This window comes from Chionomys nivalis, chromosome 4 (genome assembly GCF_950005125.1).
Source record: "Chionomys nivalis chromosome 4, mChiNiv1.1, whole genome shotgun sequence".
Classification (NCBI taxonomy): Eukaryota; Metazoa; Chordata; class Mammalia; order Rodentia; family Cricetidae; genus Chionomys; species Chionomys nivalis.
The window spans coordinates 63,347,677-63,361,069 of NC_080089.1; the positions used below are offsets into that span (position 1 = coordinate 63,347,677).

A 13,393-nucleotide genomic window follows, 5' to 3' on the forward strand; every position below is an offset into this window, starting at 1 on the left:
GTGGTGCTTACTTTTTGATTTTAAAAATCAAAGTAAGATTTTTAAAATGGTGTTTACATTTGGGGCCCAAGCTGAGGAAAACTGTTTATTAACAAAATTGCTTTTCATGTTAAGTTGGGATCTGTTTACGATTTTTCTCTTTTACCAATGATTTTGAAATTGAACTCTTCAAATTTAAAATGCAAAGATATTACCACGCAAAAGTCATTTTCATTTCTTTGATTCTAGAGTTAGCAGATCTATTCAGTGGCCAACAAAAGGAATCTGAGACTTGCCAAGTCAAGTAATAACCTGGTAGGCCATTCAGGGGATGACAGGTGAACAATTGTATTCCTGATGTGTAGATTCAAATTAACAATATAAAAGTATCTAAAACACAAGGCACTCAACACATTGCAGCATATTTGAGAGAACACAGATACCTTGCAGGGACCCTCAGCACGTGTTACTTGAAGTGCACCTGGCTGCAGGTAACCATGTTAATGAAAGCAGCCCTTTCTTCCAGGCTACCATTCAGTGTCAACTCAGAAAAATCTGTAACCAGAAAGACAATGAGGTCAGTCAGAACTGTTTCACTCCGTGTATGATGATGATTTACCACAACACAGCAGATGAGAAGGAGCATGGATGATACCTGTCTTCCACCTGAAAAGAATCTAAGGAATCTGGCAAAACTCAGCCAGGGCAATTGTTTATACATCACATCCTCCTTTTAAGCCAAGATTAAACAATCTGACATTTAAAAGAACTAAAAATAGTGTAAAAAAACAAAAGAAAGAACAAACAAAGGAAAGAAATAAGGAAAGAAAGGAAGGAAGGAAGGAAGGAAGGAAGGAAGGAAGGAAGGAAGGAAGGAAGGAAGGAAGGAAGGAAGGAAGGAAAGAAGGAAGGAAGAAAAGAGAAGAGTGAGCTACTCTCCCTTGGGAACCAACTACATTAATTTCTGTGTCACCACTTAAGGCTCAACAAGTGTCTTCTGAATCCTGCTATAACGTAATTTCAGAGAAGACATTCTTAGGATTTACATGGGTTTTTATTTTTGTTTGGGTTTTTTTTTTTTTTTTTTTTTTTTTGAGACAAGGATTCTCTGTGTAGCTTTGGAGCCTGTCTTGGAACTAGCTCTGTAGTCCAAGCTGGCATTGAACTTGAATATGCTGTCACTACCTGGCTCTAAGTTCTACATCTTACTTAAAAATACACAGCATGATTTTAACTAATGATTTCCAGAAAAATTCTTTCAGTTTAAAGTTTTCTGCATTTTGTCTATATGTGATAGTATTAACTATCAATTTGACAAACTCTAGAATCACCTGGGAAATAGGACTGGGCACACTGTGAGTTATCCTGATTGTGTTAACTCATGTGGAAAGACCTGCCCACTAAGGACAGAACCATTCCCTGGACTGCTTTAAATTGGAGAAAGTGAACTGACACCAGTACACATGCATGCATGCACTGCAGCTTTCTTCTTCTGACTACAGACTTTACATCAACAGCTACTTCAAGCTCCTGCTGCCTTCACTTCCTTACCATGATGGGCTGTACCTTCACTGTGAAATAAAATAAAGCCCTTGACTCTTGAATTGCTTTTATCTGAGTATTTATCATTGTAATAGGAAAAGAAACTAGGATATAAATTAGTATCAGGAGTGGGGTGGAGATTATATGGTGACTGGGGCAGGTAGGGGTAGAGCTGTGTTGGTTAGTGTTACTGTTAATTTCAAATCGATAGAATCTAGACTCACTGGGAATGTCTGTGAGGAATTACCTTGATTATGTTAAGTGATGTGGGAAGACCCACTTTAATTATGAACAGGACCGTTCCTTGGGCAGGGATCCTGGATGTTTAAGTGGAGAAAAGGAACTCAGTAGCAGAATGTATTTATTTACTGCTGCTCTCTGCTTCCTGAGTGTGAATGCAATGTAACTGGCTGCTTGCTTTAAGCTCCTGATGCCTTGACTTCCCCACCATGATAACACTGAACTTTGACCCGTGGGCCAATCTTTTTCTAAAGTTGCCTCCCCCCCCCCCCGCCCCCGAGGCAGGGTTTCTCTGTAGCTTTGGTGCCCGTCCCGGAACTAGCTCTTGTAGACCAGGCTAGCCTCAAACTCCCAGAGATCCGCCTGCCTCTGCCTCCGGAGTATTGGGATTAAAGGTGTGCGCCACCACCGCCCGGCTTAAGTTGCCTTTTGTTCTGTTTTTTTTTTTTTTTCCAAGACAGGGTCTCTCTCTATGTAGCCCTGGCTGTCCTGGAACTCACAGAGATCCACTGCCTCTGCCTCCTGAGTGCTGGGATTAAAAGTGTGTGCCACGGGGGAGGGGGAGGGAAATGGGAGGCGGTGGCGGGGAGGAGGCAGAAATCTTTAATAAATAAATTAATTAATTAAAAAAAAGTGTGTGCCACCACTGTCAGGCTCCTTAAGTTGCTTTTTAAAGGTATTTTATCATAGCAAAATAAAGAAACCAAGACAGTATCAATCAGTAAAACTACATTCCTACCTGTGGCTAATTAAGGAATCTGAAACTTCTATTCTGTCTGAAAACTGTCAGATTTATTCTCAGATAAACGTTGTAATATTTGAATGTGACAGCTTAAGGCCCACATGTGAGATAACACCACACTCAGTTTGCATGAAGACAAGGGTTTAAGGTGCTTACTGAAAAAAAGCCAGAAGGCCAGATAATAACACAAAGAGCTAAGAGACTAACATGGGCAATCTTTGACAGAATGCCATAAATGGCAACTTTTATCTAGCTGCAGAGAATACATTAGGGAAGAAGTATCACCATGGTTACAGTATGAAGTGTGAACTAACATTTCCATCTCATCACTGACCTCTACACCTGTGTCCCTACTTCTTGCCCTTATTCATTAAAGGCTCATTTATTCAGAACAATAAGAAAAAGCACTTGCTAGTGATTAATTATATTTACACTGGCACAAAGTCAGATTTTCTTTTAACTTTTTTTTTTTTTTTTTTCTTCAAGACAGGGTTCCGCTGTAGTTTTAGAGCTAGACTAGGCTGGCCTCAAATTTACAGAGATTTACTTGCCTCTGCCTCCTGAGTGCTGGGATCCTTTAATGTTTTATACCTACAGTTCAGGAAAAGACCTGCAACAATGATTCCTCCCAGAAAGATTTAATTCACTACAAGTCATCTTTACCAGGCTTATGAAAACTGGAGTGATCTACAGGGGAGCTGTCACTCAGTTGCCACACGGTTTTCACCTTCTTCTGATTACTGCTTATTTCCACTCTCCATTTCTGGGACTTCTCACTAAAGAAAAAAAAATCAAAAGAAATTAAAAAATAAGGGGGAGGGGGAGGGGGGAGGGAAATGGGAGGAGGGGAGGACGTGGAGATTTTTAATTAAAAATAAAAAAAGAAATTAAAAAATAAATAAACTCCCAGTGACCAACCAACAGCTATTACATTCCTTCCTTCTAGTCACTTAGTGAAATCCTTATGTGACAAGTACGGAGGAGGGATATAAATAGGAAACAATACCCTGGAGAAGTACAGTCAAGGGAGAGGCAGAGACAAGAACATACACACATTTCAGGTAAAAACATTTTTGGTGTTGTTGTTTTTCAACACAGGGTTTCTCTATGTAGCCCTGGCCATCCTAGAAATTGATCTGTAGACCAAGCTGGCGTCGAACTCAAGAGATCTGCCTGTCTCTGCCTCTCTAGTGCTGGGATTACAGTGCACCACCACTTACAAGCAGAGAAACAAATCTTTAAAAAAGCAATAATAGACGGGGCTGGAGAGATGGCTCAGCAGTTAAGAGCACTGGCTGTTCCTTCCAGGAAACCTGGGGCTCAATTCCCAACACCCACACAGCAGTTCACGTGTCTCTAAGTCCAGCTCCAGGGCTGATGCAGGCAAGACACCAATAAACACAAAATACATATACATACACACATACACACACACACACAATGTATGTGGGGAGATAGTCAAGACTGGTAACTATTTAAGAGACAAGTGAGGAATAAGAGTGAACAGAGGATGGGTCCTAGGTTTCTGACTTGGGCATTAAGGGATTTACGATGGCCATTTGAAAATCAAACACGTGAGGAGGAAAGAGTATTACAAAAGAAGGTAAAATTTTTAAAAATTTAATTAATTAACTAAATTAAAAACTGATTATCATGGCAGTAAAGATGGTTCAGAGGGTACAGGCCTGATAACTTGAGTTTCATGATGGAAGGGGAGAACTGAATCCTGTGAGTTGTCCACTGACTTCCACATGTGTGCCTTAGCTTACAAGCACCCAACTACATATATACAAGCAAGCAAGCTAAACAAACAAATAAACAAATAAATATTCCTTTGGGGCCATCAAGATGGCTCAGTGAGCAAAGATTCTTGCTGCCAGATGATGGAAGGCTGGCAACCTGAGTCTGATCCCAGAATGCATATGAAAGGTGGAAGAATGGACCCTACAAAGTTACCCTCTGACCTCCATATACATGTCACAGCATGTATTCTCCTATATATAGTATACACACACACAATAATAATAATAGTAAATACATTTTTGTTTTGTTTTTTGAGACAGGGTTGCTGGAACTTGCTCTGTAGACCCTCAAACTCACAGAGATCCACCTGCCTCTGTCTCGTGAGTGCAGGATTAAAGGTGTGTGCCACCACTGCGTAGCTATACATATTTTAGCTGGGTAGTAGTGGTGCATACTTTTAATCCCAGCACTCAGAAGGCAGAAGCAGGCAGATCTCTGTGAATTCGAGGCCAGCCTGGTCTACAAAGTGAGTTCCAGGATAGCCAAGGTAACACAGAGAAACCCTGTCTCAAAAAATCCAATAAATAAATAAATACATATTTTTTTAAACTTTTAAAGGTTTATTTAGTATATGAGTGCAGACAGGCATGTTCCACAGCACATGTACAGGTCAGAGGACAACTTTGAGAGAATCAGTTTTCTGTTTTTGAGGCAGAGTTCTCATTACTTCTGCTGTACGCTGAAGAGTATTGGGGGTCCTAGTGGCTTTTCCTGTCTCTGTTTCCCATTTAGCCACAGCTGGAATTACATAATGCAAGTCACTACAATTGCTTTTTACATGAGTCCTGGACAGCAAAAAACTCAGGTCATCAAAGGTTGTGCAGTGAGTGATTTTCTTACCAGGAGAGCCATCTTCCAAACCTTTTAAACCTTCCAAACCCTCTTAAACATTTATTTATTCATCTATCTATCTATCTATCTATCTATCTATCTATCTATCTATTGATCATATGTGTATGAGTGTGCATGGATGTGTTGTGTAGGCCATGATAGGCATGCCAGAGTATACATGGGGATATCAAAAGACAACTTGGGGAGGTCAGTTCTCTTTTAACCATGTGAGTTCCAAGAGTTGAACTCAGGTCATAATGCTTAGCGACTTTTACCAACTAAGCTTTCTTTCCCCTTTTTGAGGCAGTGTCTCAATTTGTAGTTCTGTCTAGCGTAGAATTTGCTATGTAGACCAGGCTGGTCTCGGAACTCATAAGACACAACTGCTTGAATTAAAGGCATGTGCCACCACACTCAGTCAAATACATTCTTTCTATAACATGTCCATTTAATTACACAAATTAAGGGGCCATAGTGTATTGTAACTAACCATAATGGTTACATGGCATGGCTATAATCCTTTGGGAGCTGAAACAAGATCACAAAGTTAAAGCTAGCCTAGGCAAAATAGTAAGACCCCATTTCAAAATCAACCAATCACTGGGCATGACGGTGCATACTTTTAATAGGACAAAAGCTTCAAGAAGCAGACATGAGGAAGGACAAGCCAGGGAGGTAAGCATCTGCAGCGTGTCAGAGGGGATGGCCACAACAATTCTCTCCCTCTCACAGTCACATTCTTGGCCTTGCTACCCCTATTTATCCCCATCATTTTTTTTTTTATCCTATCATTTCTTCCTGGCTATTATTTCTCCCTTGATTTTGTGACAAAACTGTAAATTGATAGAACAAAGACTAGAAGCTCAAAAGTCTTAAGTGACACAAAGTTTGGGAGAAGAAATAGGGAAAGTCATGAGCCTTGGGTCGGAGAGTGGGACAATGTTAAAGTTCAGAAGTTAAGCCATGCTGGGTCATGAAATCCTATGGAAAACGGGCATCAAATTGCCCATAAGGCACAACGTAATTATTAAGTTTCTTCACCTTTGATACAGATTCTTTACAGCAGCTGGTCTGACTGGCAACTGAAAAATGTGTTGCTCATCCAGAGGATTTTGTTTGTAGTATTTTATGCAGGATCTAGAAAGATAAAACAATCTCTTTTAGGAATAAGAGCCATCAGAATATATAAAGGCCTTATAGTCTAGAAAAACATTTTACTGAGTACCACTAAGCAGGAAACCAACAGAAGGAATTAATTCAGAGCATAATGGTAACAAACAACCCCCACCATGCCAATGAAACTTGGATGATGTTTTCTTTCTGTCCAAGGAAATCCCATTCACTTAAAAACAAAAATTATAGTATGCAGATTTCTTATACTAAAAACACATTAGTCTAAGAACGTAGCTAAGAATGTAGCTAGAGCTTCTTGCCTTTCATAGGCAAGGCTCTAGGTTCAATTCCCAGCTGAGCACAAATACAGACTTAAGTAGGAAGTATCTGAAAGATAAAAAAAATTAGTACAGAAGAGACAAATATAGACTCCATGGCTTTCAGAATCCTGGGAGTTTAACAATTAAATTTATTTATTGTGTGTGTGTTTGTGTATGTATGTGTGTTACCATCTCAAAGTAGATATGTAGAGAGATCTGAGAACAACTCTGAGGTGTTGGTTTTCTCCTTCTACTATGTGGGTTCCAGGGCCTGAACTCAGATCCTTAGACTTAGTGCCAAGTATCTTTATCTGCTGAACCATCTCTCCTGTCAAGAATCCAGGGAATTAGGGGGCTGGAGAGATGGCTCAGTGGTTAAGAGCATTTCCTGCTCTTCCAAAGGTCCTGAGTTCAATTCCCAGCAACCACATGGTGGCTCACAACCATCTCTAATGAGGTCTGGTGCCCTCTTCTGGCCTGTAGGCATACACACAGAATATTGTATACATAATAAATAAATAAATATTTAAAAAAAAAAAAAAAGAATCCAGGGAATTAAACTAATTCATTGATACTACTGATCTTTCCTTTTTCATTTCTCCCACCCTCTCTTCCCACCCCCGCCTTCCTCTAGTGCTAGGTAATGAACCCCAGGCCTCATGCATGCTAGGTAAATGCTCTACCACTGTGCTGCATCTCCAGCAGATCTATAGGAATGATGCCTAACAGGGGGAAAACCATTTAGATTGAATAAGCAATAATGATTTTAAACTTTCTTCTTTATATCTTTACAACTGATGCAAATTCTAAATTTGGAAATGTGATTTGGAAAGATGGCTTAAGAGTTAAAGGGGGCGGGGAGTGTAGTGGGAGCTGCGGGCTGCGCTCCTGCCGCCCAGCTCCTGGTGGCCTGGCTAGCTTATGCCCTGAAATAACAACACACAAACTGTATTCTTTTAAACACTGCTTGACCCATTATATCTAGCCTCTTCTCGGCTAACTCTCGCACCTGGACTAGCCCATTTCTAATAATGTGTGTAGCACCCCAAGATGTGCTTACCGGGAAGATTCTAGCCTACGTCCATCCTGGGTCGGAGCTTCATCGCATCTGCCTCAGAGAGGAGCTGCCCTGCATCTGCGCTCACTTCCTCTTCCTCCCAGCATTCTGTTCTGTTTACTCCACCCACCTAAAGGCTGGCCAATCAAATGGGCCAAGGCAGTTTATTAGCCAATGACCTTCCTCCATCAGGGGAGAGTTAAAAAGATTTGCTATGAAGTCACAAGGACCAGAATTCAGATCCCAGAACCCATGTAACAAGCTAAACATCCTGTACATGTCTGCAGTGCTAACTCAGCTAAGAGGCAGAGGGAAGAGGATTGCTGGGGTTTGCTGGATTTCACCTATTTGAGAAAATGCAAACCTCAGGTTCTGGGGAGACCTTTCCTCAGAAAGAAGAAACGGGCAGCGGGGAGCAGTGAAATGATTCCACTGGTAAAGGTGCTTGCTGCAAATCCTGACAACCTGTGCTCACTCTACTCACATAGTAGGAAAGAACAGAGTCCTACAAATTGTTCTCATAACTGCCACATATACGTGTTAGCATGCAGATGCATGCACACTAAATAAATATAATTTTTTTTCTTTTGAGACAGGGTCTCACTATGTAGCCCTGCCTAGTCTTGAACTTGCCTATGTAGGTAGAACATAGAACTCAAGTGATCAACTGCCTCTGCCTCCTAAATGCTGGGATTAAAAGCAGGTGTCATCATACTCAGCCAAAAATTTTTTAGAAAAATAAGTAGCCAGGTGGCGGTGGTGGTACATGCCTTTAATCCCAGCACTTGGGAGGCAGAGACAGGTGGATCTCTGGAAGTTTGAGGCCAGCCTGGACTACAAAGTGAGTTCCAGGACAGCCAGGGCTGTTACACAGAGAAACCCTGTCTTAAAAAACAAAAACCAAAAACAAAGTACTTTCGCAGTACTAGGATTGCTCTAAACTGCCTGTAGTCAAACTGATCAGCTCTAAGCACAGTCATGCTACTGACAGGTCTGTGGATCCCCAATTAGTAGTGCTTAATCTGATCAAGATTTACAGGAGTATAGAACTGTTTTTTTTGTTGTTTTGTTTTGAGACAGGGTTTCTCTGCATAGCCTTGGCTGTCCCAGAACTCGCTCCGTAGACCACGCTGGCCTCGTACTCTCAGAGATCCGCCTGCCTCTGACTCCCAAGTGCTGGGATTAAAGGTGTGTGCCACCACCGCCTGTCTAAAACTCGGTTTTTAACATTAGAATACTATTTACTAAGGGCCTATTATGTATCAGGTGCCATATATAGGATACACCATTTAATCCTTCAGCAGTCAATTGAGTTATAGGTTCTAGTCTAACTGGCAATAAAAATTGCAAATATTTTAAAAAAACAAACAAAAAACCCAGACTTATTTTATGTGTATATATTTGTGCCTGCGTGTATATATGTGTATCATAACACAATTAAGCAGGAGTCTAAGGAGGCCAGAAGAGAGTGTCGGACACCCTAGAACTAGAACTAGAGATGGTTTTGTTTTGTGAGCTTCCATGTGGGTGCTGGGAACAGAACCTGATCCTCTGCAAGAGCAGCCAGTACTCTTAACTCTTAACTGCAGAGCTATCTCTCCAGCTCTATGCCTATTTTCAACTGCACTTTTTAGAAGAGGACAGATCCTAAATAAGTAAACAGTAGAGCAATACTTACTGTAAGCTGTTGTGGTGGCTCGCACCTGTAATTCCAGCACTTGGGAAACTGAGGCAGGAGGATTATGTTGAGTTTGAGATCATCATGGACTACAAATGAGACAAGCCTCAAAGCAAAATGAAAAAAAAAATACTTACTGTGTTAAAGAAAAGAGAAGCTCATGCTGAGGTTTAATGAAAAGCATGCAGATGACTAGTATTTCTAGAATATGGTGGAGTTTCTGAACACGATAAATTTGTTCTTGTGTAGCTACTGATGGAGAAATGAAGTATTCCTAGAAAGAAAGAAATATAGAGAGTAAGGAGGTAAAGACTAGGCAGAACCTCTGAGAAAAAAATGGCCATTCCCTCTACCTCTAAATTTGTACGCTTAATACTAGGATTAGAAGGGAGAGGTAATGACACAGAATTCACCATCTTTCACAACTACCCTTTAAATTCAGGTCTTTACAACGGGCGGTGGTGGCGCATGCCTTTAATGCCAGTACTCGGGAGGCAGAGGCAGGCAGATCTCTGTGAGTTCTGAGCCCAGCTTGATCTACAGAGTGAGTTCCAGGACAGGCTCCAAAGCTACACAGAGAAACCCTGTCTCAAAGAAACAAAAACAAAACAACAACAAAAAAGAATGCCACAGGCAAACAGTGGTACACAGTCTCCCAGACAAGCTAATCCCAGGGCTGTGTCATTAAGGAGGCACAAGTGGGCAGCCAACAGTACTCATTACTGGAGACGGCATGAAGGACTGCCTAATCTGAAAAACCACTCTAAATCTCTCTATACCTGGTGAACCCAAGGTTGAGAAACTAACAAAGTGTTCGACAATCTTTCCCTAATACACATTACTAGTACACCAGCAGAGCTTTTGGAAAAGAAATTTGTCAAGCTAAACCAGTGTCATCAAATGTTCCTCTTTCCAGTCCTACTTCTGAGACCCAACCTAATAACCCATAGTGGGAATGATAAACAGACTTTGACAATAACCTTCAAGACTAGGCTCTTGAAGTGTGCAGTTTCTACAATTCTGTCCCCTTGAACAAACCTACAACTAGCAGACATGATGTGGTTTTTATGATGTGGGATTTAATTAATACAGTTTTTGTGTGGTTATTTCAGGGCTGAGCACCCAGATACAAACAAGCAGCCTCCTTATAACAAATTGATGCCCAATGTGGGGCCCAAACCCTTAACCCTGAGATTAAGAGTCTCATGATCTACCGACTGATAATATTATATCCTTCTGCAGTCTTTGATGGAGTTGAAGAATAGTTATAGTTTTTGTTACAATAAAAGATAAAGTAAATAGAAATATTGTAACTGTAATTCTTGTTTGATACCTGTTTTGTTATATGTAATTTTGTTATGTTAAAGTTAAAACCTTCCTTTTTATTTAAACAGAAAAGGGGAGGTGATGTGGAAATCCCCTCTGTATGCTGTGACTACCTTTGGTTAATAAAAAATTTGTCTTGTGCCTGGCAGGGCAGAATAGAGTTAGGCAGAGAAAACTAAATTGAATACTGGGAGAAAGAAGGTAGAGTCAGGAGAAGCCATATAGCCCTGCCAGAAACAGATACCAGATGGAAACTTGCTGGTAAGCCACATCCACGTGGAGATACACAGATTAATAGAAATGGGTTAAATTAAGATGTAAGAGATAGCCAATAAGAAGCTAGAGCTAATAGGCTAAACAGTGATTTAATTAATATAGTTTCTGTGTAGTTATTTCGGGGCTGAGCAGCCGGAAATGAATAAGCAGACTCCTTACAACAAATTGGCGCCCAACCTACTAGAGGTTTATTCACATAACTAGGTCACTAATAGATTATTTGTTAATCAAAGGAGGATTATTACCTGGTCCTTATAAAAACCTGCCCAGATTAGCCTTTTAGAAGACTTGAGAGGCACAGGAGATGAGCCAATTCACTAAAGAATGCCATAATTTTGTTTTGTTTTGTTTTTTGAGACAGGGTTTCTCTGTATAATCCTGGCTGTCCTGGAACTCTCTTTGTAGATCAGGCTGGCCACAAACTCAGAGATCCACCTGCCTCTGTCTCCATAGGCTGGGATTAAAGCTGTGTGGCCAGCTGGAATTGTCCAAACTTCTTTAGCAAATAAGCCTTAAAATGTAACACAAATGAGTCAAAAGGACATAAAATAAATTCTCCATCATAGGTCTAATCGCTTTTCTAAACATTCTAGATAAAAGTTTTGGTAGAACATTGGCTTTGACTAAATAAAAACTACGTATCAGTTGCACAATACAAAGAGAAAAGGAAAGAATGACATGGAACAAGCTACTTTTAAATTTACTTTATAAATAGTAATAACTGGCATAAGTTGGCTCACTGATACTTCCAAGGATCTGGAACAGAGGCTGGCATACTATAGACACTTAGCAACTGTGTGCAGAATGACTATATAAAAAAAAGAAACTTACCAAATGATTCAAAGATGCAAGTTCCTGACCTATTCAAAAAAAAAAAAAAAAAAAAAAACCACACATGCAAATAAGCTTTAGTAATTTTGCAACAAAAATTAAAAAAAGGAACCTAAGAAAAATTTTCATAGTTAATACATTAAAGATGTAATCAAGTTAAATAGTTCCTTAATTATATTATAAATACATTCTAATATTTTAAAACTGATCATAGCTTGCCCCTAATAAATAAAGTATCAAGTGTTAAGTAGTGAAAAAAAATCTCTTAACTAGGGACAACAAGATGGCTCAGTAGGTAAAGGTAGCTGTCACCAAACCTGCCAACCGGAGCTAGATCCTGGGATCCACATGGTGGAAGGAAGAACTGACTCCAGCAAGTTGTCTTCCCACTTCCACATGCACACCGTGGCACAGGTGCCCAGCCACATGACATTAAAAAACAAACAACTAATATCTAAACAAAAAACGAACACTATAGCTCTCTTTAACTTATTATATTTATCAAGTGGAAACAGGCTCAGAGAAAGAAAATACTTGTCTCACAGCCAAAGAGTTACAATGAGTAGGAAGGTAAAAATCTATGAGTATTTATATGTGGCAACTGACAGGTTTTCAAGTTTTTAAGTTAGAAAAAGGACTCACCAACAAAAAAGCTGATATAATCTTTCTTTAGTTTGTCCAAACCAATTTCCAAGAGCATTTGAAGTGGGGTAGTTCCAGAGAGAGGGACGCTGTCCATGGCTCCATGGTAAGATTGATGAATGAGCTTACTTAGTAAGCTGTTACTCCCACTGTGCAGCTAGAAATAAAAAAAAAAAAAAAAAGTTTACAAATCTTAAATTTAAGTATAAACAAATGTAATAAGCAAAAGATTAGGAGTTCAAAATTATAATTTTACATTTTCAGTCTCCTAACACTATAAATTATTTCAATTAATGCCCCCAAATTAACCTGAGCTATCAAGATGCCACTCCTGGCTGGAAATGCGGCTTTTGAGCCCTTGCCTAGCATGCACAAAGCTCTGGGTGCTGGACCTTATGAACAGGAGTGGCAGCACACGTCTGTAACCCCACACTCAGAAGGTAGAGGCAGGTGTACCAGAAGTTCAAGATCAGCCATCCTCAGCTAGGCAGTCAGTCAGTTTGATACCCTAATTTTTTTTGCAGGTTTTTTGTTTTGTTTTTTGTTTCTTTTGTTTGTTTGTTTGTTTTTGTTTTTGAGACAGAGTTTCTTTGTGAGCTTTGGAGTCTGTCCTGAAACTCACTCTGTAGGCCAGGCCGGTCTTGAACTCACAGAGATCAACCTGTCTCTGCCTGCTGAGTGCTGGGATTAAAAGTGTGTGCCACCACTGCCTGGCGATACCCTAATTTTTCAAAAACCAAGAAGAAAAAGTACAGCTATTCCTACTTGTGTGTTGAAAATCCAAAGCAACTAAGAAAGGTCTAAAGTGATAAGCTTAATTTTACCAAAGGGAAAACAGTTGGTTCTTGGAAGCTTTACAAGTAAGACTCCACCTGTTGACTTTGGAACCACTGGGCAACTTTACTAAAGTTCTCCACTTCACTCACAATGCAAGTAGATTGAAGGAGCATGAACTCTGCTCCTGGAGGTCTACACATATGACAAAGTTACTTTTCAGATGTGACAGCCAACAT

At 40.1% G+C, this 13,393-nt stretch overlaps 1 protein-coding gene across 2 annotated transcripts in view; it reads right to left on the minus strand.

Annotated features, from left to right (window-relative positions):
- Zwilch (zwilch kinetochore protein) overlaps positions 1 to 13,393 on the minus strand; it is a 38,774-nt gene that overhangs the window by 1,950 nt on the left and 23,431 nt on the right. For both annotated transcript variants that reach the window (XM_057767136.1, XM_057767137.1), the window contains 6 exons: positions 12,381 to 12,537; positions 11,739 to 11,767; positions 9,443 to 9,579; positions 6,179 to 6,274; positions 3,167 to 3,279; positions 423 to 534 (listed from right to left, as the gene is read on the minus strand). In XM_057767136.1, coding sequence (XP_057623119.1) covers positions 446 to 534; positions 3,167 to 3,279; positions 6,179 to 6,274; positions 9,443 to 9,579; positions 11,739 to 11,767; positions 12,381 to 12,537 — 621 coding nt within the window. In that variant the 3' untranslated portion in view covers positions 423 to 445. The remainder of the gene's footprint in view (positions 1 to 422; positions 535 to 3,166; positions 3,280 to 6,178; positions 6,275 to 9,442; positions 9,580 to 11,738; positions 11,768 to 12,380; positions 12,538 to 13,393) is intronic.